This window comes from Schistocerca nitens, chromosome 2 (genome assembly GCF_023898315.1).
Source record: "Schistocerca nitens isolate TAMUIC-IGC-003100 chromosome 2, iqSchNite1.1, whole genome shotgun sequence".
In the NCBI taxonomy this organism is placed as follows: domain Eukaryota; kingdom Metazoa; phylum Arthropoda; class Insecta; order Orthoptera; family Acrididae; genus Schistocerca; species Schistocerca nitens.
The window spans coordinates 913,145,228-913,169,090 of record NC_064615.1 but is presented as its reverse complement, the minus strand read 5'-3'; the positions used below and the strand labels follow the sequence as shown (position 1 = coordinate 913,169,090).

General features: G+C 43.5%; 1 protein-coding gene across 1 annotated transcript; it reads right to left on the bottom strand.

Moving 5' to 3' along the window:
- Positions 1 to 2,750: 2,750 nt before the first annotated feature.
- Positions 2,751 to 23,380, bottom strand: LOC126234709 (glutathione S-transferase 1-like). The gene is made up of 6 exons (XM_049943455.1): positions 23,306 to 23,380; positions 17,292 to 17,443; positions 14,056 to 14,114; positions 4,571 to 4,709; positions 3,320 to 3,481; positions 2,751 to 2,891 (listed from the first exon to the last, which is right to left on the bottom strand). The coding sequence occupies exons 2-6, from the start codon at positions 17,433 to 17,435 to the stop codon at positions 2,751 to 2,753; spliced, it is 645 nt and encodes a 214-aa protein (XP_049799412.1). The 5' UTR covers positions 17,436 to 17,443; positions 23,306 to 23,380.
- Between the last annotated feature and the right edge of the window lie 483 nt (positions 23,381 to 23,863).

Here is a 23,863-nt window from a genome sequence, read left to right as displayed (position 1 = left end):
AGGCACTGCAGACTGGCCATCACTATGGCGAGAAACAAAACGTTGAGTATCAGGAGCCGGAATCATCATGGGCAACATACTGAACACAGCCAGCATCAAGTCATTCAGCACTGCTTTATCGCCGTCGCCACTGAAGACTCCTTTGTGGATGAATACTGACTTGTCACGTCTATGCACTATTTGACAGCTGATCGCAGATTTGATATTTTATATAAAACAATGCCAGGTACAGACCGTTTGCGACCACTGCGCTGACTGTAGCCATTTCTTCACAGTATTCTCACGACCCACTCTGCTGAGATATGATGACCTGTGTGTAAGCCACTTCTTAAGTCGCCGAAGTGGCGTCAACTCGAAAGACTTGCACCAGGCGAACGGTCTACCCGGCGGGAGGCCCTAGCCACACGGCATTTCCATTTCAATGTTCACGTTAATTGAGTAATCATCATCCATATGGCAACTGAACTCGTTTACGATGAAAGCCTTAGCGAAGCGAATACCCGCCGCTTTCCAGCAATTATCTATCTGTGTATCTGTGGTGGGTTTCAAAAAAAAATGGTTCAAATTGCTCTGAGTACTATGGGACTTAACATCTGAGGTCCTCAGTCGCCTACAACTTAGAAGTACTTAAACCTAACTAACCTAAGGATATAACACACATCCACGCCCAAGGCAGGATTCGAACCTGCGACCGTGGCGGTCGCGTGGTTCCAGACTGTAGCGCCTAGAACCTCTCCGCCACCCCGGCCGGGCGGGTTTCGATAACGGCAAAGTCTACCGAAGCACCCTCCATCAATGTGCGCGATTGATGCCCGAGATGTAAGCGTCGGATGGCACCACGACGTTATTTAATGGTAATGACACATATTATTCTGGTGCTGTCACGTTTCAGTCTACGCCTGTATTTCACTGTTTCTGTATTGCCTTCTAATATGGCCTCCTCATGATCCATAAACTGTTGAGCTGTCGCTGGCCGCTGTGTGCCCGATGGACCAGCTACGTAATCGATTTGCGCCGTTTCTTCATTTCTTTTTAGACGCTGTAGTATCGGCACTGGACGTTTTCGGATTCTTGGATTCCTTTCGACGCAAGCTTTCGACTTGTGTTTCTATAATTCCGAGCACATTTACGAGTCTTATCAGACGGTATCGTTCATTATTCTGTAATTTTCAGTTCAATATCGATTTCCACTTACATTCAGGCAAATGTTTTTATTATCTCATTTTATATCCTAGCAGTTATCCGCAAGCTCTTCATAATCACAACCTAATCAGTTTCCTAGCTAAATGATTTCCACACTGCAGCAGTTCATAACTTTAGACAAATCTGACTCATAACAATCACGCGCGTTCGTACGATGACGTCACAGGCAAAACAAATACTGCACTACAAACACATGCAGAAATTATGTATCCGTTATAGGCTGAACTGTTCTTTACCCTTTACTAGTCTTCTAGTTATCAACGATTCAAATCTGACGGTATTTCGTCACACAAGAATATTCGACCAACGAGCGGACAGGCGTTTTCATGTCAAAAGTAATTCCGCAGTCACGCGCTGAGGACCACACAATACCGACCGGCCACTCTGCCATACATGTGGTGTCATTTGTAAGTGATTTGGGGAGGGGGGGGGGGATGGAACAGTACACCAGTCTCCTGGTCTTGGTCAGCTTCCAAGATCTTGGAGCTTATATATAACAGTTACGTAGCTTTTTAGGTAGAAACACATCTCATTCCTCAGCAAAGGACAAATCCCTGGCAATGTTCGGGGAATGAGCCCTGGTCTTTCGCGTGGCAGTCAGACACACTGAACACTCATCTATGAACTTGATATTTTTGTCCTAGAGGTGCCATTATTCCGAAAACTATGAATTAGAAACATTTGAGACTATATGAAACTTTTCTAGACTAGTAACGAATATTTAGCTTTGTAAGAACACTATTTTTGATTTGGGATAAAAGAACCATTAATTTTTATTTCAGTTACTATGCAAATTTGTAAACAAATATCAACCAGAAATCAAAACGAAACTAAAGAAAAATGAAAACAACCAGAGAAAACAAATACTAAAAACACCCACATACAAGACAGACACTACAGTGCATACAAACTTAAAAACTGTAGCGCCCATGACATGATTAACAAAAAGAAATGATGAAATTTAATACGCTAAGCCCAATCAACTCACATAACAGCGGATATACTGATGATAAAGGTCTTACACATTGCTGACACAACAAAAAACACACTGTAGTCGTATTTACAAACATCAACAGGCAAACCACACAAACATCAAGCAGCTCGCACATACCAGTTAGAATGTTAAGCATGCAAATCAGTGTATCTTATAATGCCTGCAAAATTAGATATAAAGAACACTTAAGAAGCAGGAAGTATGAAAGTCATTCTACCTTTGTTTATAACTTGATAAAACATAGATATGAACTATCTAACACGGAACTGTATTTGAAAATTATTAAAGTGAACAATTACAAGAGCCTTTCACATACAAAGAGCCCCTTCAATGAATAAGAAAGTAATGCTAATTTCTCTGTATTTAATCACACAAAGGATTTGTCAAATTTTGTTTTGAACGTTGCCATAGCTGACAGAAACAAGGAAGAGATGAGAATCACTGTTTAGATGTAATGGTGCATGTTAATGAAATAATGACGTTACTAGACAGAATTGTTTTAACATTTTTACTATTTTCGCACATACACAAAATTCGTACATATTAAATGCATTTATTTCTGCCTCATTTTCTGCAACGCTTCGCGAAGTTCTTTCAGGTTATCTCCGTATTTTGCGTGAGAACCTTCAACACGTGAAAGCCACAGCTTAATGTTGGGCTGGTTAGTGGGATTAATCCCACACTCTGGATCAAACTAGAAAAAGAGATAACGGTAACAACATCAAAAAGAAAATAACTCATCAATATAATCAAATGGCTTGAATAAATTAACTAATTTTTGTTTCTGGATTTCTCAGGCATTGTATCTGGTGGTGTCAATCTACCATTACGATAATTTAGCTGAGCCAGTTCCAAACACACACTTCAGTCTTTGTAAGATATACAGCGTTGGAAAAATCTCAATTTTTTAAAACCGGAAACATTAAGAAGAGCTACATAAATGTAATACATGGCTTGAAGGAACATAAATTATACTTAATTGATATGATTAAGAAAGCAAAAGTGGAATATTTCCAATAAGTCGTCAGAACAAAATAGCCTTTCGACATTACAATTAAAAAGTTTATGGATCGCTCATATTTTCTTAAGTTTCTGAAAGTAATTTTTATAATTTAACTTTACCTCCAGTGCTGACAAGGAAACTGCGACAGCGTAATCAGCAAGTGTAATATTGTCTCCTGCTAGCCACTGTTTGCCATCCAACATTCGGTTCAGCGTTTCCAGGCTGTCGTTTACTTTTTCAATATTGGCGGGGTCTGACTGTTTGCCATGTAGTTTTGGCAACTGTTGGAGTGAAATTAAAGCATGCAGATGTAAATAATTGCAACGAACTGGCAAGAATATGTCATACAAAAGAGGAAGACATCAAAGGCACGACAACACAATATAGGCCACATCACAGAGACGTGTCCTGGGCTAGATGATTTCTTGCTATACTCAAGGCCCATAAACCTTCGCATCACTAAATAGAAGCAAAGCACACTTAAAAATTATGAACATGATTTATACATCGTTTTAAAATTATGAACATATAAACAGTATTATTCATATAAGTTGTGACGAACAACTGAAACAGGGCATGATGTGTCTTCAATGCAGAGGTTTCCATTGCCTTCTATGTCCTCATTCCGCTAATCATTGCTGATTCTTTCGCTCAGAGTTACGTTACACTGATTACGCGTCGAAATCTTTAAGAACTTAGTGAACTTCTTCCTTGTACACCTACCAACAACAAAATGCACGAATGTTTTGCCAGGATCTAGGATTGTTTACTAATTATTCCTGGATTTTTGACATATATGGAATGCCTGTGAGTGATCGTTGTTAAGGACTGATTAATTAAGACGGTGGGTGACTGGGGGATTTGTTTACAGACATCGCTCATCTCTAAACACTAATTTCTGATTTAATCCCGGTGGTAACTGTCTTCTTAATTCTGAGAAATCGAGAGTGAGAATTAGTGGCAGCTGAAAGCCACGTTTTCATTGTCTTAGGAGTCGGACGTCAGGATGGACATTCCGAATATAAACAACACATACTCATGTACTCAAGTGTACAAGCAAAGCAACCTGGTTAGCATCTTCAAGCAAACATTGTTGACGGGAAAAGCGGTTCTTTGTAACACTATGGGAATTTCTCGACGAGAAATCATAAAGGAAGCAAAACTTGACTCCATCAACGCTAACAGCGTGGTTCCAACAACTGTTTTCAATTTCCTCACTAGCGGAATCAAAATATGCACAGAGATCAAACTATATATATATATATATATATATATATATATATATATATATATATATATATATATATTAGTTAATAAAGAAAAGAGAATTTTTTTTTCATTTGTAAGACGGTTAATGACGTAATACTTACAAGAATACTAGCAATTCTCTGATACAAATCTTGATCAAAAAATAGTCTTTGGTCGACGAGAACACGTTTGTTTACATCCTTCGGGTAGAGAGAATCATCCTTCGCATACTTTGAGACGAGGTACATGGCAATGGCACGGCTGTTAACAAGATACCAAAACATTAGCGACAAACAAGCTCAAACGCGTATTTAACGCTATCACTGTAGATTCTGGCACTTTCTGAGATCAAGGTGTCCGTTTGTTATGAGTATGTGATCCTCTACCGAGTACTGAAATAATTTGGACGAACTTTCTAAAAGTCCAAATTGCACTGAATCATTTTTCTGCGGAAGACTATGGCCCAGTAACGGTATAATATTACAGAAAGTGTCATCCCGAATGCCATCAAGACAGTAAATATTGTTTGAAGCAAAATAAATGTACTACAGAAGTCTTCTTATTACCCGCCTTAGTTGGGAACTAGTATTAGTGTCGCGCAATAAAATTATTTTAATGTTATGTCTATTTGGTTTCTGTTAACTGGTGTACTGATTGTCCTGAATCATTTTGTGAGTTACAAATGACACAGTAACGATTTGGTCTACCACAAAAGTATAATCATAATAAATGAAAAGCACCAGTTTGCTTTTGTTCTATAATATCACTTGTATTGTTAACCGGCTTACAAGGACATCTTTCTCGGTAAATGTCTGAAGATGGCCTTGTAAGCCGAAAACCGGTTAACAATAAAAGTAATATTGTAGAACAAAAGCAAACTGGTGCTTTTCATTTACTATAATGTTGTTCTACCAAGAACCGACGGAAGATTCTGTTAACAGTATAATCATAACATTATAACCATGCTTCCAGAGCTTGTTTTAATTCTGAAATTAACACATGGGGTACATTGTCGGCAGAATTACGAAGTTATTGTCACATAGACCCTTCCATAAGTTTACATGTCAAATATTTAGATATTTAATCTAATTATGATTGTAATTAATCTAAATTCAATTTAATTTTAGCATTTAACATGCACGGCATCTTCATGTTCCTTTTAACGTTTCAGTTGAAACTAGAGTAGTTTTTTATACTGACAGAGTAGAACTAAATTATTATCACCTTACTTTCTCTCTACTGCGAAGGGTATTTACAACTTTCTCTTTGTTCCGTACTTAGGAAAAAAGTGTTCTAATGTCATAGCTTCTACACCTACAGCTATACACATACATCGCGACCCGCCGTACAAGGGCGTGGTAAAGGGTACCCTGTTCCATTACTGGTCATTTCTTTTCGTGTTCCAGAAATAGAGCGAGGGAAAGTGGTTCAAATGGCTCTGAACACTATGGGACTTAACATCTGAGATTATCAGTCCCCTAGAACTTAGAACTACATAAACCTAACTAACCTAAGGACGTCACACACATCCTTGCCCGAGGCAGGATTCGAACCTGCGACCGTAACGGTCGCGCTGTTCCAGACTGTAGCGCCCAGAACCGCTCGGCCACATAGGCCGGCTGCGAGGTAAAAACAACTGTCTTGATGCACCCGTACAAGCCCTAATCTCGCTAATCTTATCTTCATGGTCCTTTCACGAAATGTACGTTGGCGCCAGTAGAATCATTCAGCACTCTACCTCAAATGCCGTTTCTATTAGTTTGCCCAATAGTGTTCCTCGAAAAGAAAATAGTATTCCCGCTAGTGATTACAATTTGAGTCCCCGGAGCAGCTCCGTAATAGTTTCGTGTTGTTCGAAACTACCGGTAACAAATCTAGTAGCCCCCCTCTGAACTGCTTCGATACCTCCTTTAATCTGATCTAGCGCCGATCCCAAACATTCGAACAGTACTCAGCAATAGGTCACGCTTGTGTCCTACATGCGGTCTCATTTACAGGTGAACCACACTTGCTAAAATTCTCCCAGTAAACCGAAGTTGACTAACAAGGGAACCTCCCCATCGCACCCCCCTCAGATTTAGTTATAAGGTGGCACAGTGATAGGCCTTGAAAAACTGAACACAGATCAATCGAGAAAACAGGAAGAAGTTGTGTGGAACTATGAAAAAATAAGCAAAATATACAAACTGAGTAGTCCATGAGGAACATAGGCAACATCAAGGAGAATGTGAGCGAAGAAGCGCCGTGGTCCCGTGGTTAGCGTGAGGAGCTGCGGAAGGAGAGGTCCTGGGTTCAAGACTTCCCTCAAGTGAAAAGTTTACTTTCTTTATTTTCGCAAAGCTATGATCTGTCCGTTCGTTCACTGTAATAAGTTTAGTGTCTGTGTTTGGCGACCGCACCGCACAACCGTGCGATTGTTATTGAAGTCGCGAACTATATTTGTTGGATTCATATTGCCCACGGAATGCATCTCACGTATTTAATGCACTATCGTCGAAAGTAGCGAACAGTCAACTGCCAGCCAGGGAGCCCCGTTAGCATGAATACTCTCTTCCGTGCGCTGTAGTCGACTGACGTCGTGTGTTTCGATCTTTGTTTAGGTGTAGCGTCCCCATACTACGGCGCAGTTACCTCGCATCGGATGGACGGACCGACAGATAATAATTGTCTGAAAATAAAAAATTAAACTTTTCACTCCAGGGAAGACTTGAACTAAGGACCTCTCGTTCCGCAGCTGCTCACGCTAACCACGCGACCACGGCGCTCCTTAGCTCATACTATCCTTGATGTTGCCTATGTTCCTCATGGACTACCCAGTTTGTATATTTTGCTTATTTTTTTCATAGTTCCACACAACTTCTTCCTGTTTTCTCGATTGATCTGTGTTCAGTTTTTCAAGGCCTGTCCACTGTGCCAACTTATAACTAAATCTGAGGGGGCGCGATGGGGAGGTTCCCTTGTAAGCACCTTCCCTACTATAATCCTTACACGCTCATTCCATTTCATGTTGCTTTGCAACGTTACGCCTGACATTTAACGACGTGGCAGTGTCTTGCAGCACACCGCTAATGCAGTACTCGAACCCAATGGATTTGTTTTTCCTACTCATATGGATTAACTTACATTTTTCTGCATTTAGATGTAGCTAACATTCATCATACCAACTAGAACTTTTGTCCAAGTCGTCTTGCATCTACCCATAGGCACTCAACCCCGACACCTGACCCGTACACCACAGTATCATCAGCAAACAGTCTCAGACGACTGCTTACCGTGTCCGACAGACCGTTTATGTATACAGAAAGTAACAGCGGTCCTGTCACATTCCATGGGACACTTCTTGTCACTGATGAACACTCGCCGTCGAGGACAACATACTGGGTTCTGTTACTGAAGAAGTACACTCCTGGAAATGGAAAAAAGAACACATTGACACCGGTGTGTCAGACCCACCATACTTGCTCCGGACACTGCGAGAGGGCTGTACAAGCAATGATCACACGCACGGCACAGCGGACACACCAGGAACCGCGGTGTTGGCCGTCGAATGGCGCTAGCTGCGCAGCATTTGTGCACCGCCGCCGTCAGTGTCAGCCAGTTTGCCGTGGCATACGGAGCTCCATCGCAGTCTTTAACACTGGTAGCATGCCGCGACAGCGTGGACGTGAACCGTATGTGCAGTTGACGGACTTTGAGCGAGGGCGTATAGTGGGCATGCGGGAGGCCGGGTGGACGTACCGCCGAATTGCTCAACACGTGGGGCGTGAGGTCTCCAAAGTACATCGATGTTGTCGCCAGTGGTCGGCGGAAGGTGCACGTGCCCGTCGACCTGGGACCGGACCGCAGCGACGCACGGATGCACGCCAAGACCGTAGGATCCTACGCAGTGCCGTAGGGGACCGCACCGCCACTTCCCAGAAAATTAGGGACACTGTTGCTCCTGGGGTATCGGCGAGGACCATTCGCAACCGTCTCCATGAAGCTGGGCTACGGTCCCGCACACCGTTAGGCCGTCTTCCGCTCACGCTCCAACATCGTGCAGCCCGCCTCCAGTGGTGTCGCGACAGGCGTGAATGGAGGGACGAATGGAGACGTGTCGTCTTCAGCGATGAGAGTCGCTTCTGCCTTGGTGCCAATGATGGTCGTATGCGTGTTTGGCGCCGTGCAGGTGAGCGCCACAATCAGGACTGCATACGACCGAGGCACACAGGGCCAACACCCGGCATCATGGTGTGGGGAGCGATCTCCTACACTGGCCGTACACCACTGGTGATCGTCGAGGGGACACTGAATAGTGCACGGTACATCCAAACCGTCATCGAACCCATCGTTCTACCATTCCTAGACCGGCAAGGGCACCTGCTGTTCCAACGGGACAATGCACGTCCGCATGTATCCCGTGCCACCCAACGTGCTCTAGAAGGTGTAAGTCAACTACCCTGGCCAGCAAGATCTCCGGATCTGTCCCCCATTAAGCATGTTTGGGACTGGATGAAGCGTCGTCTCACGCGGTCTGCACGTCCAGCACGAACGCTGGTCCAACTGAGGCGCCAGGTGGAAATGGCATGGCAAGCCGTTCCACAGGACTACATCCAGCATCTCTACGATCGTCTCCATGGGAGAATAGCAGCCTGCATTGCTGCGAAAGGTGGATATACACTGTACTAGTGCCGACATTGTGCATGCTCTGTTGCCTGTGTCTATGTGCCTGTGGTTCTGTCAGTGTGATCATGTGCTGTATCTGACCCCAGGAATGTGTCAATAAAGTTTCCCCTTCCTGGGACAATGAATTCACGGTGTTCTTATTTCAATTTCCAGGAGTGTATTTGAGCCACTCACGTACCTGGAAATCTTTGTTAAAAGCCGGCCGTGTGGCATCGTCTCAAATGTTTTGCAGAAGCCCAGAAACACGGAATCGCCTGTCGCCCTTGATCCATAGTTAGCAGTATATCATACGAGAAGCTAAGTTTTGGACGGATGGTGCTTTCTCTAACAGTGCTGACTTGTGGACAGAAACTTTTGCCTCTCAAGGAAATGTATAATATTCGAGCTGAGAATATGTTTAATGGATTCTGCAGCAAACCGATGATAAAGATAATAGTCTGTGGTTTTGCGGGTTTTTTCTTTTGCCGTTCGTTTATACAGGAGTCACCTGTGATCTTTTCCAGTGAGTTGAAACTTAGCGCTAAGCGAGAGATTCGCGATAAATGCAAGCTAAGTGAAGGGTCGGTGCTGTAGACTACCCTTTATAAATCCGGAATGAAATTCCATGAAGACCTAGCGACTTCTCTGCTTTCAACTCTTTCAGTTGTTTGTCTACACTATCGATGCTTATTATTATTTCCTCCATGCGTGAGTCTGTGTGACCGTCAAACGATGGTATGTTTGTCCGATTCTCCTGCGTGAACGGTTTCTTAAATGCGAAATTTGAAAATTCGGTTTTGTTTCTGTTATCTTCTGCTGCCACTCCACACTGGTTAACGAGTGACTGGATAGAAGCCTTAGACCTATTTAGCTATTTTACGTAGGACCAGCGTTCTCTCGGGTTCCAGCTACTTCCACAGAGGGGTCCAGAAAAATGTAGACACTCTTTGGTAGTCAATATTAACGGAACAAAATGACATACCGTTACAAATCTCGCACTTGGGGGGAGGTTATTTTATGTGTTCAAAGTGACGCCCATTGGCAGCCAAACGACATCGATGCCGCTGAACAGTTGACCGTACTACGGCTGTCAGTGTTGCTGGTATGTCAGCCGCACAGCACGCCTCGATGGTTTCTCGTAGCTCTTTCAGAGCAGGTGCCTTCTGTTGAGAAACTTCATTTTTCAAGTTCCTCCATAGGTAGAAATCAAGAGGAGTAATGTCCGTGGTCGGTATTTAGTTCCTCCTCTTCGACCTATCCATCGTCCAGGTAGATTTTCGTCCAAGTAGGGTCTGACATCTCTGTGGTATTGAGGCGGAGAGCCAGCTTCTTGTACGTAAAATCTTTCATTTCCGGACACCTCTCGGATAGCAGGTGAAATCGATGTTCGCATCATATCAAGGTACAACTCACCAATTGCGGTAACTTCGAAGAAGAATCGCGCGATGACAGACTACACTAAACGTAACACCTGGTAGATTAACATATTTGTCCAAGTGAACGTGACGATTTTCAGGAACGTAGTACACGCAGTTATTGCGGTGTACAGTGCCGTTCAGTTTGAATTGCGCTCGTCAGATCATATAACCTTTCCTGCAAAGTGTTAATCCTCGCGAAGCGTGCCTTCATACCACTCGCAGTACTCCATCCTTCGATCCGGGTCGTGCTCTTCCATGGCGTGCAGCAGCCTTAGAGTGTACATTTTCCACTTTGCAGCCTTCAGAATTCGTCGTACGCTTGATCAGCTTACCCAGCTTTGCAGTGCATCCTGCTTCATAGATTTATGAGGTGACCTAGCAAAATGTTGCTACACAGCAGCCCTGAAAGGTGGACTTGTTGATTCCTTTGGTCGGCCAGATCTCTCCCTATGCACATCCCGAACGACAAAGTCGGGTTCAGATTGATCCTAAAGGCGATAAATTGTTGTACGAGTTGGTGGCTGAGTTCTGTACACATTACGCCACTGTCGTTGTACCTCCATTATGTTTTCGTACTTCCAGTACCACTTCAGTACGGCCTTTCATTCCTTAAACGACAGTCTTACTTTATTAATTGTTGCACTGTTATCTAGTGGAAAACGCACGCCTGCATATATTGAGAAAACAATGGACTTCGCCACCACGCTAAATTGCAGTTGTATGTCATTTGGTTCCAGAGACATTAACTATCAAAGAGTGTCTACATTTTTCTGGATTCTCTGTATTGCTAAGGTATGAAGGTGGCAGTTGTTGTAAGCTTCGTGCACAAATTTCTGTTTACATTTTCCTCGCGTCGTTTGAGCGTTCTCTTTTGATCCGAGAGTGCAACAGCCTTTGCTTCGTAAGCATTTTTCGAATTTTGTTGTTAAACCACACGGGTCTTTTCCGCCCTTAATCCACGTACTCGGCACATACTTCTCCAGGGTATGATTTACAATCCGTTTAAATTTTGCCCGTAATTCCTCCACATCAATCGCACTGAAACTAAATGATGTCAGTTCATGGTCTAAGTGGCATGATAAAAACTATCTGCTGTCTGTAGCAGAAATACTCTCCAAGCCTTCTTGATCGATTTATTAACTTTAGTAACCAAAATCGCTATGATAAAATCATGGTCAATAATCCTTTTCTGCTTACTGACACCGTCGATTTGATCATGCCTGTTTGTAGCTGCAAGGTCTAAAATATTTCCACTGTGTGTGTGTGGGTTATCGAAGCTATTACTCAAGACAGTAAACCGTATTCAAAAGGACTTGGCAAGCCTGTCTGTACTGAATCCCAGTCTATACCTGGTGGTTAACGTCACTTGCAACTAATATTGCGTAATCTAGGTATTCCAGCACTACTGAATGTGTATTTTCTGTCAATGACTGTAAAACCGGGTGGTCGGTAAAAAATTCAAAAATTAACCTGATTTCACCTAGACCTGTTTAGAGCCGTTATTTGTGACCAGATAACATCACCGCCACAGTCAAATTCGACTTCAGTAGAGACAAAATTTTTGTCAACTGCAATGAACACCGCCCCTGCACCCCGCTCCTATGGCGTCTAATCTGTCTTTTCGACCGCTTAAGGTCTCAGAGCTGTCCGCCTGCTTAGCTGAGTGGTAACGTACTTGCCTCCCATGCAGTGGGCCCGTGTTCGATTCCCGGCCGGGTTGGAGATTTTCTCCGCTCGTGGACTGGATGTTGTGTTGTCCTCATCATCACTTCATCCCTATCACCGGCACACAAGTCGCCCAACGTGGCGTCGACTGATGTAAGACTTGCACTCTGCGGCCGGACTTCCCCGGCTGGGGCCTCCTGGCCAACAATGCCACACGCTCATTTCATTTCATTTCCAAAGCTTTCTACTTCAGGTTTCAGCCAGCTCTTGGTCGCGAGAATAATTTGAGCGCGAGAAGTTTCTTAGAGGGAAGTAAATTTGGGAACTTTGTTGCAAATACTTCGACAATTTACTGATAAAATTTTAACAGTCAAAGTGCCCTTAGACTGATCGACGTCTGTTTTCGCTATCTGGGAGTCGTCTGCCTAACTCCTACCCTAAAAAACCCCCATGTAGACTACACAAGTACTCTGCCACCCGAGTAGCCATCCCTTTGTGTTGTGCATCCCTAACCTATCAAGGGAAGTCCTATAATTCCCCACCTAATACCGCAGATCCAGAAATCTGCAGTCAATACCGTCACAAGAGTCGACAAAACCTTTGGGGAAGACCCTCCACAACCAAAGGACCAAGAGCGACTCTGGGGACAGTGCTGCCAAACTACGAGCTCCGTTTGCACTCCACATGCGAGGCCAACAGCCTTCAGCACCTCCGCCAGCTGCCTGTATAAATTGAGAATGGCCTCAGAACACAAGTGACAGGCGTCATTGGCGCCGACCTGAGCCGCAACTTACAGACAACTGCAGCCCACGCGCCTGATAGCCACAGGAGATGTCTCGTCCACATCTGGGGTGAAGCTCCCCTGCAGTTATACCAAGTGCAGACTGGCTTTCTTTCCGACCCTGAAGGCTGTGCCTCCTCACATCGTGCTGAAGGAGCGGCCACCCGCTCACTCACAGGGTGAATGGGCGAGGCCAGACGGCCAGCCTCCACATTGGCCCTCCGCCCCTAGGGACAAAAATGCTTTACCACCAACCACTGACACTCCTGAGGTCGGATCCACCATGTCGGGTACACAGGGAGGTACCTCGGCGGCAGAACACTTGGGTCAGATTCTCCGCCACCACTGTGTCCCAAGGTAGCAGCCTGAGGACGACTGACCGCATCTAAAAGCACATTCAGCTGTTCGTGACCTGAAGCCACCCCCTCCTGCTTCCGCACAAAGTGTGCACAAATGCTACCCATCCCAGCATTACTAACTTGAGAACTGACTATAAAATGACAGAGACCTAGGCGTGAAACGTGCTAACTTCCTGTCGAGTCACCAGTGGAAGCTGACACCTTATGAACTGTGAAGCAGGTTGTTCAGCAGAAATGTCTGCGCTACAGTCTGCCTGAAAACACTTTACACCTACAAAACACGAGACTAAACCTCTTGTATAGGGGAAAAAACACTCACGAATTTAAGAAATATACTACTAGGAAAACACAGAAGAAGCTTGCCCTTTCCAATAGTGTACTACATTGTTTTCAGAAATCTTTAAAAGAAAAGAGTTTGTAGCTACTCTCCCAATTTACTGATACAGTTTCCATTTCATTATTTTGTGGTATACGAATGTAATTCCTTCTCTTATCGTCAGACAATAATTCATCTAAATCTCGCGATCTCCTACAACCATATGTCATTACTTGCGATGTATTTGCCTACCTGACCAAAGATTCTTCTTTTAATACTAATGCTACAATGTAAATAACACCTCAATATATTTCACAATTCAGAATTATTTTTTATAAACATCTAATTCTCTTCCGAAATAATGCTTTTGTTTTTTCTGCATCTGCATCAGTTATTTGATAACGGTGAACAGATTAATGCTTACATTTCAGTAATGCACAGACCATTATCTTCCAGTGTAGGCACTGTATGTTGCGGATTTTTCTGAAACGATCGAGAAACACAAAATACATCAAACATGACGTTAAGTGTACGTATTTACACTCCTGGAAATGGAAAAAAGAACACATTGACACCGGTGTGTCAGACCCACCATACTTGCTCCGGACACTGCGAGAGGGCTGTACAAGCAATGATCACACGCACGGCACAGCGGACACACCAGGACCCGCGGTGTTGGCCGTCGAATGGCGCTAGCTGCGCAGAATTTGTGCACCGCCGCCGTCAGTGTCAGCCAGTTTGCCGTGGCATACGGAGCTTCATCGCAGTCTTTAACACTGGTAGCATGCCGCGACAGCGTGGACGTGAACCGTATGTGCAGTTGACGGACTTTGAGCGAGGGCGTATAGTGGGCATGCGGGAGGCCGGGTGGACGTACCGCCGAATTGCTCAACACGTGGGGCGTGAGGTCTCCAAAGTACATCGATGTTGTCGCCAGTGGTCGGCGGAAGGTGCACGTGCCCGTCGACCTGGGACCGGACCGCAGCGACGCACGGATGCACGCCAAGACCCTAGGATCCTACGCAGTGCCGTAGGGGACCGCACCGCCACTTCCCAGCAAATTAGGGACACTGTTGCTCCTGGGGTATGGGCGAGGACCATTCGCAACCGTCTCCATGAAGCTGGGCTACGGTCCCGCACACCGTTAGGCCGTCTTCCGCTCACGCCCCAACATCGTGCAGCCCGCCTCCTGTGGTGTCGCGACAGGCGTGAATGGAGGGACGAATGGAGACGTGTCGTCTTCAGCGATGAGAGTCGCTTCTGCCTTGGTGCCAATGATGGTCGTATGCGTGTTTGGCGCCGTGCAGGTGAGCGCCACAATCAGGACTGCATACGACCGAGGCACACAGGGCCAACACCCGGCATCATGGTGTGGGGAGCGATCTCCTACACTGGCCGTACACCACTGGTGATCGTCTAGGGGACACTGAATAGTGCACGGTGCATCCAAACCGTCATCGAACCCATCGTTCTACCATTCCTAGACCGGCAAGGGAACTTGCTGTTCCAACAGGACAATGCTCGTCCGCATGTATCCCGTGCCACCCAACGTGCTCTAGAAGGTGTAAGTCAACTACCCTGGCCAGCAAGATCTCCGGATCTGTCCCCCATTGAGCATGTTTGGGACTGGATGAAGCGTCGTCTCACGCGGTCTGCACGTCCAGCACGAACGCTGGTCCAACTGAGGCGCCAGGTGGAAATGGCATGGCAAGCCGTTCCACAGGACTACATCCAGCATCTCTACGATCGTCTCCATGGGACAATAGCAGCCTGCATTGCTGCGAAAGGTGGATATACACTGTACTAGTGCCGACATTGTGCATGCTCTGTTGCCTGTGTCTATGTGCCTGTGGTTCTGTCAGTGTGATCATGTGATGTATCTGACCCCAGGAATGTGTCAATAAAGTTTCCCCTTCCTGGGACAATGAATTCACGGTGTTCTTATTTCAATTTCCAGGAGTGTATAATGTATGAAACGAGGAAGACAAGAAGTTTTAACTAACAAAGACATCAGTCTGTTTGGTAATTCATGTATATCTTTATATTAAACGACAACATTATGGAAAGGATAGTTGCTATTCACTATGTAGCGAAGATGGTGAGTCGCAAATAGGCACAACAAAAAGACTCAAACAATTAAGCTTTCGGCCAAAAAGGCCTTCATCGGAACGGCGCTGAGAGACTGGTTATGGAAGTGTGAGTTGCGTCTGCGTGAGTGTGTATGTTGTCTAAGTTTGATGAGGGCCTTTTTGGTCGAAAGCTTACTTGTTTGACAGTATTTTTGTTGTGCCTATTTGCGACTCAGCATCTCCGCTATATGCCGAGTAGTAACTATCCTTCTTATAATACTGTCTTTATTCCATCCTGGATTTTCCATTGTTTTGTAGTAAACGAATGCTTCAAAATATGGTGTTAAAAATACAAACTTACAACAAGTGGAAAGATCGAAACTTATAGGAATTGGGGTAACAAGAACCAGTATGCAGGAATTCTAGAAGTGATAATATTGCTGAGTGAATAATAGCTTGGAGAAACACTTTCAGTTCATCAGTAGACTGGCATTGCTTGCCTAACAAACAGGTCTGGACCTGCAGGGTCAAATAAATACCCTTTGTCTTAGGGGGAAGACCTTAAGAAAACTGATAAAAATGCAGGCTGGATTCAAATTCCAGGCCAGCCATTTAGCATTCTAAGTTAGATATACACCAGTATTCCAGGTCAGCCATTTTAAATTCTATACTTAGCACAAACGACCTACTTCCACCGTCTTGATTCTTTACTTCCTGTCAATTTTTACTTAAGACAACAAATCTACTTCCTCACTAATCTCATAGGGGTCAGGTAAATCCCACTGACACAAAAGGGCTGTTTTTGAATTACGTTCCAACTTTTGAATTTCACACTAACTTTTGAATTTCACGCCAACTTTTGAATTTCCTGCTGTATTTGAATTTCCCACCATTTTTTCCAATTTCCCGCAATTTTATATATTGGGCAACTGGCCTTGGTCACAAATCTGGCTTCATCACAAGACGTCATCAGAAATCTATCAACAATGCAAAGGACGCCTGAACCTAATAAGTCTACTTACTCCCATCGTTACAACGGTAATGTCGTGACATATCCGCTTTCAGTATTCAAACAGTAAGTACATCTGTTATCGAGAGACTGTCCGCCTTGATTTGTGCTGTTCTTGAAAGTCATTAAAATGCAAACCACGTGATCTATGTCTGAACACAATTAGAGTGCACCAAAATCAAATTTCTCTCATGGACCCTACAGAAAGCAGCCTACTGGTGTCAAAAACAACGATCACATTGACGGCATCCTATAATGATAACTAAGCATTTTGGATAATTTCTCTTTCTAGAGATCCCTAGTAAGATGGTACAGTAGTGAAACACTGTAGTCATATTTAGGTGATGATCCAAATATAGGTTTTCCAGGAATTCCTAACTCAAATTGGTGGTTCCTATTAAATGGCATCGTCGATTTAACTAGACTTCAACACAAGACTTCGAGTCTTCCTTTTTTCATAGAAAGTAATTTAAGCAGCTTCCTTCTGCATGCACTGTTGTCCTTAAAAGTATGCAAATATATTTTCTTGCACCCTGTAAGTACCGAATTAGGAAAGTTATGTAATAATTAACACATCATTACCTTCAACATTTCAGGTGTCTTCATGTCCTTAAAGACATCCTTTACATCCTCTATCTTGAGATCAACACCGATTACACCAGCAATTAGTCGCACTAGGCGACATGGAGGGCTCACATGAAGGTTGTGAAGAGTCAGTGGAGCCATATTGTCTTCTGAAAAATAAACTGAGCATTAAATAAGTAACTTTTGAAGGAGTAGCCCTTCCCCACCGCAATTTGCAACTTGGTGGACTGTGCATAAACATAAGTATAAAAGAAACATTTCTTACCCTAACAACTTTATTAACAAAACACGAAACATACGGCTAGATGTGGTACAACTTATCCTGAAGAAGCATCACAACTGGTTGGTAATTGTGGATAAATTTTCCGTTTAATTTATGTCAACATATCTTCAGTTTAACAGTCTGAGAAAAGATAATGATCATGATGGTTATATATTAACATTACTGTGGGAGAGCAGTATTATTCTCTTACTTCTAAGCGCTTCCCTAAGATATATTTCAGAAGATGCGTGTGGATTAACAAGCTATCATCCTGCACAGAATGGTCGATGAAAAAAATAGTTAAGCGGCACCTAGACGGTCAATAAAATTCCACAATAATATTGTGCTATTTTTTGATCGTTCCCTTAGACGGCTCGATAATGTCAGTAAATTGTGTAATAGTACTGTGGTTCGGAATGTTGGATGATAGAGACGCTGCTGTGTGAATTGCTCTACTTCACTGCAAGCCGAGGAAAAAGATAGATGAAAAACTGGTTCAAGGAGCGTCAATGGTTACTCACGGAACTTGATGAGAGAATTGAGGTTGAACAAAAAAAAAAAAAAATAATAATAAAATAAAATAAAGGTTATGTGATTTTTTTTGTGTGTTGATGGTCCAACATTTGATACAAGACTGGAAATGGTTTCCCAGCAACAACAAATGAAACAACAAAACATTCCATCAAGTCAGCGTTTATCTGTTACTCTACGACACCTTGCTACTTGTAATTCTTTCGATGACTTTAAATTTACACATGCACTTCCACTTTACATTGTTTCAGACAATTACGGAAACGTGTCATGCAATAATAAGTGCACTTGGGAATTACATAATGTACATACAGAGATAAATATCTGTATACACTTTTATTCGTAAATATGCATCAATAAATTTTTTAAAAAAAATCTTCTGTTGTTGGCTTTTCTTATATTTCCTGAGCAACAAATAATACGATTCATACACTGTTTTTTTTTTTTGTATTCATCTGCCCCAACATTCCAAAATGCCTCAATGATTTATACATTTCGATGTGCTCTGCTGGTTATTCTCTTTTGTCTTGTTTTGAACTCATTTTCTACACAACAACAAACATAACCTAACCGAACCTCTTTGGCGTGTGCAGCACACGAGACTGTTAGCGATATTGTGAACACTGCCCACAGACTGCAGAGTATTTCCAGGCAGCGCAATATTTTTCCAAAGTTTTTGATGTTCTCAGTATTGCTGAGCAATCTCTCAGTCTCACTCCTAGACGGTCAACATTATTGTGAATCCAGAAAATAATGCAAATGTTATTGAGGACCTAAGGGCTGCTTTAGTCAGTTTATGTGCCACTGACATTCCTTTTGATGCATCTAATGAATGTGACAACACTAGACTCTGATGTGTGCACAATTTGTTTTCATGATATGGCATTACAAAGCACAGTCATCTTGTATATACACCGAAGTGCCAAAACATTATGACCACTACCCACTGCGAGACTGTAGTCACCTGTTAGTGCTGCGGGCACCTGACATGGTAAGGAAAATGCTTATGCAAACGTAACACAGACGAATAGGGTATCATTCCAGCAAAAACATGGGCTACAGCATCACAGAAATGGTGAGCCTGGTCGGCTGTTCATTGCACCATGAGCATCTATGGAAAGTGGGTTTATGACGGTGTAAGCACAAGTAGTCTACTAGTAGTCGACCTCCATGCCCCATCACGGAACATGGAGGTCGGAAGGTTGTCCACTCTGCAAAATAGCATCTGATGGCAGAGTACAGTGCTGGTGCAGATACAAGGGGTTCGGGGCAAAACGTTCAGCGCACATTGTTGAACATGGGGCTCAGCAGTAGGTGACCCCTATGTCTTCCCCTTTGTTTACCCAACGTCTTCGTCAGTTACGATGGCAATACGCATCGAGACTGTACCGTGGATCGATGGAAATGTGTCGCTTGTTAGAGGAATCACGTTTCTTGTTACATCAGGTAGACAGTCATGCTAAGATATGTTGTCGTACAGACGAATGGGTCCTCGACACAAGCACCCAATGGAAGACATCTAAAACATTACTGGGCACCAGATTCGTGCCCAGAAACTTCTGTTCCGTAATTTATGAGAATCGCATACCGTGTGAGTGGACATCTGGCACCATCTACGGAATCCTACCAAAGATTTTTCTAGCCTGTGCACTATTGGGTTCGAAAAGACGAGCAACACGGAAGTAAGTAGGTGATCGTAATGTTTGGCTCATCATTATACAATATCCGTAGATACATTTTCAGTTGTATAATGTTGGTGCAGCTCGTGGTCTTGCGGAAGCGTTCTCGCTTCCCGCGCCCGGGGGTTCGATTCCCGGCGTGGTCATGGATTTTTCCTGCCTCGAGATGACTGAGTGTTGTTGTGTCGTCTTCATGATCATCATTCATCCCCATTACGGTCGGAGGAAGGCAATGGCAAACCACCTCCGCTAGGACCTTGCCTAGTACGGCGGTGCGGGTCTCCCGCATCGTCCCCTACGCTTCTCGCTCCTCAGAGTGTGGGTCCTCATCATCATCATCAGCAAAGTTGGTGCATAAGTTCGCAGCATCCGTAAGTTTAATGAACGCAGCAGATACACACAACAGAGATTTTAATCATCAAGATATATTTTCCTTTACTGTTTACAACACTCTGTCAACGTGACTGAATAAATCACATGGTTTTGAGGTGAAGAACGCGCCGACCTATGCTCGGCACGCATTTTCATCTGGAAAGGAAGTTCCCTGAAGCTTGCTCGAGAGAGAGTGGAAAACGTGGAAATCTGAGGGCTCGAGATCAGGCGAATAAAGTGGCTCTCTTTTCCTCTTCACCAGTAACGACACAGGATAGGAATGGTCGGTGTTGTTCACGAGTCGACTGATGACGAGCAAGCAGAGATGCACATGTGGCCACCTGCTGATTTCTCTGATTTGGCTTAGAGCTTGCGGTACCCCATACACCCGATTTTTGAGCCTTCTCCATAGCACTCAGCTATCACACGATGGTGGAATGATCACAGTTCATCCCATTTGCCAGTTCTTGAGCACAATGACGTGGGTCATTGTCGATTAATACGTTTAAACCAAAAAAAAACCCGAAGGTCTTCCTGAATCTGCAGGGTCACTACTGTCAAAACGATCGTTCTTAAGCAAGCATTTTCTTGTCATGCTCTGTCCAATGCATTATCCCCATACAATACGCAAATGTTTAAGGCTGCCTCCGTTGCTGTCATTCCTCTTTTGAACACAAACGGAATAACATGTCGGGAATTTCCTTTCTCCCACTTGTCACTCCATTTTCTAGTGTCCACACGTTCACTCATTATCTCCAGGTGACAAAATGGCAATATGTATACTGAAAAACAAACAGTGAACTACAAATGAAAAATGACAATTGAGAAATAAACCCATAGCAACCGAAATACCAAAGTGAAAACCAAAAGCACTACGATCTTACGCTAGTGCACACACACAGCCGTAGACGTAAGACAGTGAGTGTTAGAAGAGCTGAGCAGAGAAAGCAATTTGATATTTGGTGGCCATGATGGTACTGTAGCTACGAACTTCTAAATCAGTAAGACATTACGTGATCCATTACGGCTGCCAGTCATGTGTAACAAGGTATTTGGCTATTTTAACTCTTAAAATTTTAGTAATCGGTAGACTGACTGCCGCGATAATGAGTATAGTGGGCAGGGGTACTGCAAATGTAGTGTGTGGACAGTAAGGAGGGAATGTGGGTCGCAAGCGGAGTATGCCAGAGATAAGTCCTTGCCGTCACACTGTGTCCTTGGTGGCTCAGATGGATCGCGTGTCTGCACAGGTAAGCAGGGGATCCTGGGGTCGGGTCCTGGTCGGGGCACACAGTTTCAACTATCCACGGTGATGTTTATCAACGCCTGTAAGCAGCTAAAGGTCTGGATTTCATTGTAATTTCGTTCTTCGAGAACTGCAAGATCACCAGTATATATATCCATTCATGCCCATTGTGCATTCCGACGGACTTTGGCAATTCCAGCAGGACAATGCCACACCTCACACGTCCAGAATGGCTCCAGGAACAAGTGTTTTCTGAGTTGAAACACTTCCGCTGTCCACCAAACTCCCCAGACATGAACATTATTGAGCATATCCTGTATGCCTTGCAATGTGCTGATCAGAAGAGATCTCCACTCCCTTGTACTCTTGCGGACTTATGGACAGCCCTGCAGGATTCATGGTGTCAGTTCCCTCCACCACTGCTTCAGACACTAGTCGAGTCCATGCCACGTCGTGTTGCGGCACTTCTGTGTGCTCGCTGGGGCCCTACACGATATTAGGCAGGTGTACCAGTTTCTTTGGCTCTTCAGTGTACATGAAGAGGGCTACGATGACAAAGAATAGGAAGAAGGAGAAGAAGAAAGTTCAGATGACGATTTTCAGGGATTTTATAGGTCAGTTTAAAGGTTTTGTAAACTAAGATTTTTTTTTAGTTTGGCTTTGCAGTCTAATAATAAAAGTGGTAAAAATGTTATCTTAAAAAGAAATTGCTTAAAACTTAGGGTGCGTCTTATAGTTTCTAGCGTCCGTAAAATACGGTATAGTTTTCTTGACGTTTTGGAAATAACGTGAATCGGTCGGATAACGTTTCCTTTGCTTCATTTCGTATGTTCTGAAGCCCTTTCAGTTTTCACTGCTGCAATATCCATTGTTGAAGTTCTAAGCTTTGAATATATTTTTTCGTCGCCGAAAAATATTTTTTCAGTCAGTCACTGTGGACCAGATAACTTTCTACCATGCTGGGCAAATCCAGAACACATATTTTTCACTTATTCTTACAAACACTAAATCATAAATCTCGGAATAATTTCACTTTAACTGATTTTCGAGAACGAAATAGTTAGAGTATACATTCTATATTGACACAGAAGCAGTAATCACCTAATTGTTCACCCACGTTATATACTCTAGGAAAAAAAACAGCGTAAGGTATTTATTGCCTTATATTTTTTCATAACTAAAATTTGCCCTTTGAACCTCAGTAAATAGCAGTTGAAAGTCACTCTGTAACTAAAAAATGGGCGGTTTCTAAAGTGGATGAATTACTACTGTACAGACATTTCTGACGAAACGCAAAACAATTTTTTCTCATTAACAAACCACTACCGGAGATGAACGAAGCGGTAACTGAAAAAAGAGTGAATGGACCACGATCCCAACTCGACACCCATCAGAAACCAGGCACCATACCGGTACCACTTAACCACTGGCACACAAATAAGAATTAGGCAATAAGTACGTTTGAGCCTGAGTGTGTTATGCACTAATTGAATGTCAGTGTTGGTACGGGTACTAATATCATAGTACGACAAGGTGGCTAATTTTATTCGCTCTTGTGCTAACAACATACTATTTGCACACTGTACAACCAAATTGTCTTGGTACAACCGTAGATAAAACGAACTGTTATCAGTTAGACGTTACTAATGCCGTATCACAGCACAGAAGGCCTACTTCACACGGAAAGGAATAAATGGTCTTTAACTGGCCATTGTTAGCGTTTCTCTTCATTAATTGGTGGGAAAAAGCTATCGTCACCACGATTTTCATAGTTAATAGCAGAACAATCCGGAGTTGATTCTATTGTCTTTAAAATTATAGATTCGACTTACAACACCATCTTTCATCTGGGTTACCAGTACATTACATAAAATGACTGACGAAACATGTAGCAGTATACCAAGACCTACTGTTTTTCTACCTGCAAATGATTGTCGCACGGAATACGTACTGAGAGCGTTAAAATCAATCTACAACAGACCCGCACACGCTACTCCATCTGCAGTAACTACAAGCAAAGTAAAAATAATGGGGTACTGAGCTCTCAGCATATCACCGTCGATTTCACCACTCCCCTTCCACGCTCACTCTCTTTCGGTAAAACTGTACTGGTCTGTCATCTATTGACGACTGGTAACACTACTTCGTCCGCTAAGTGTGGGGTTTTCTGTAACGACGTACCGTCAAGGTCTTTGGCGGGAAGTGGTCCAGTGTTAGTAGTAGAATTGGGCAACACGATTCTTTTTCCCGATTCGATTCCTACGATTCAATCTCACATTGTGAATCGATTCCTACGATTCGTTCACGAATCTTTCACGATTCATTCTAGTCTGCAATGGCACGATTCTTACGGAATGCAAGATGGCAGGACAGGTCTAAAATTGTCAATGGGGTTAGAATCGAACAGTGTCATGATAAGATATGCCAGAAAGAGTTTATTTACGAGTAAACATGCATATGACGTTACAAGTGTGATTCT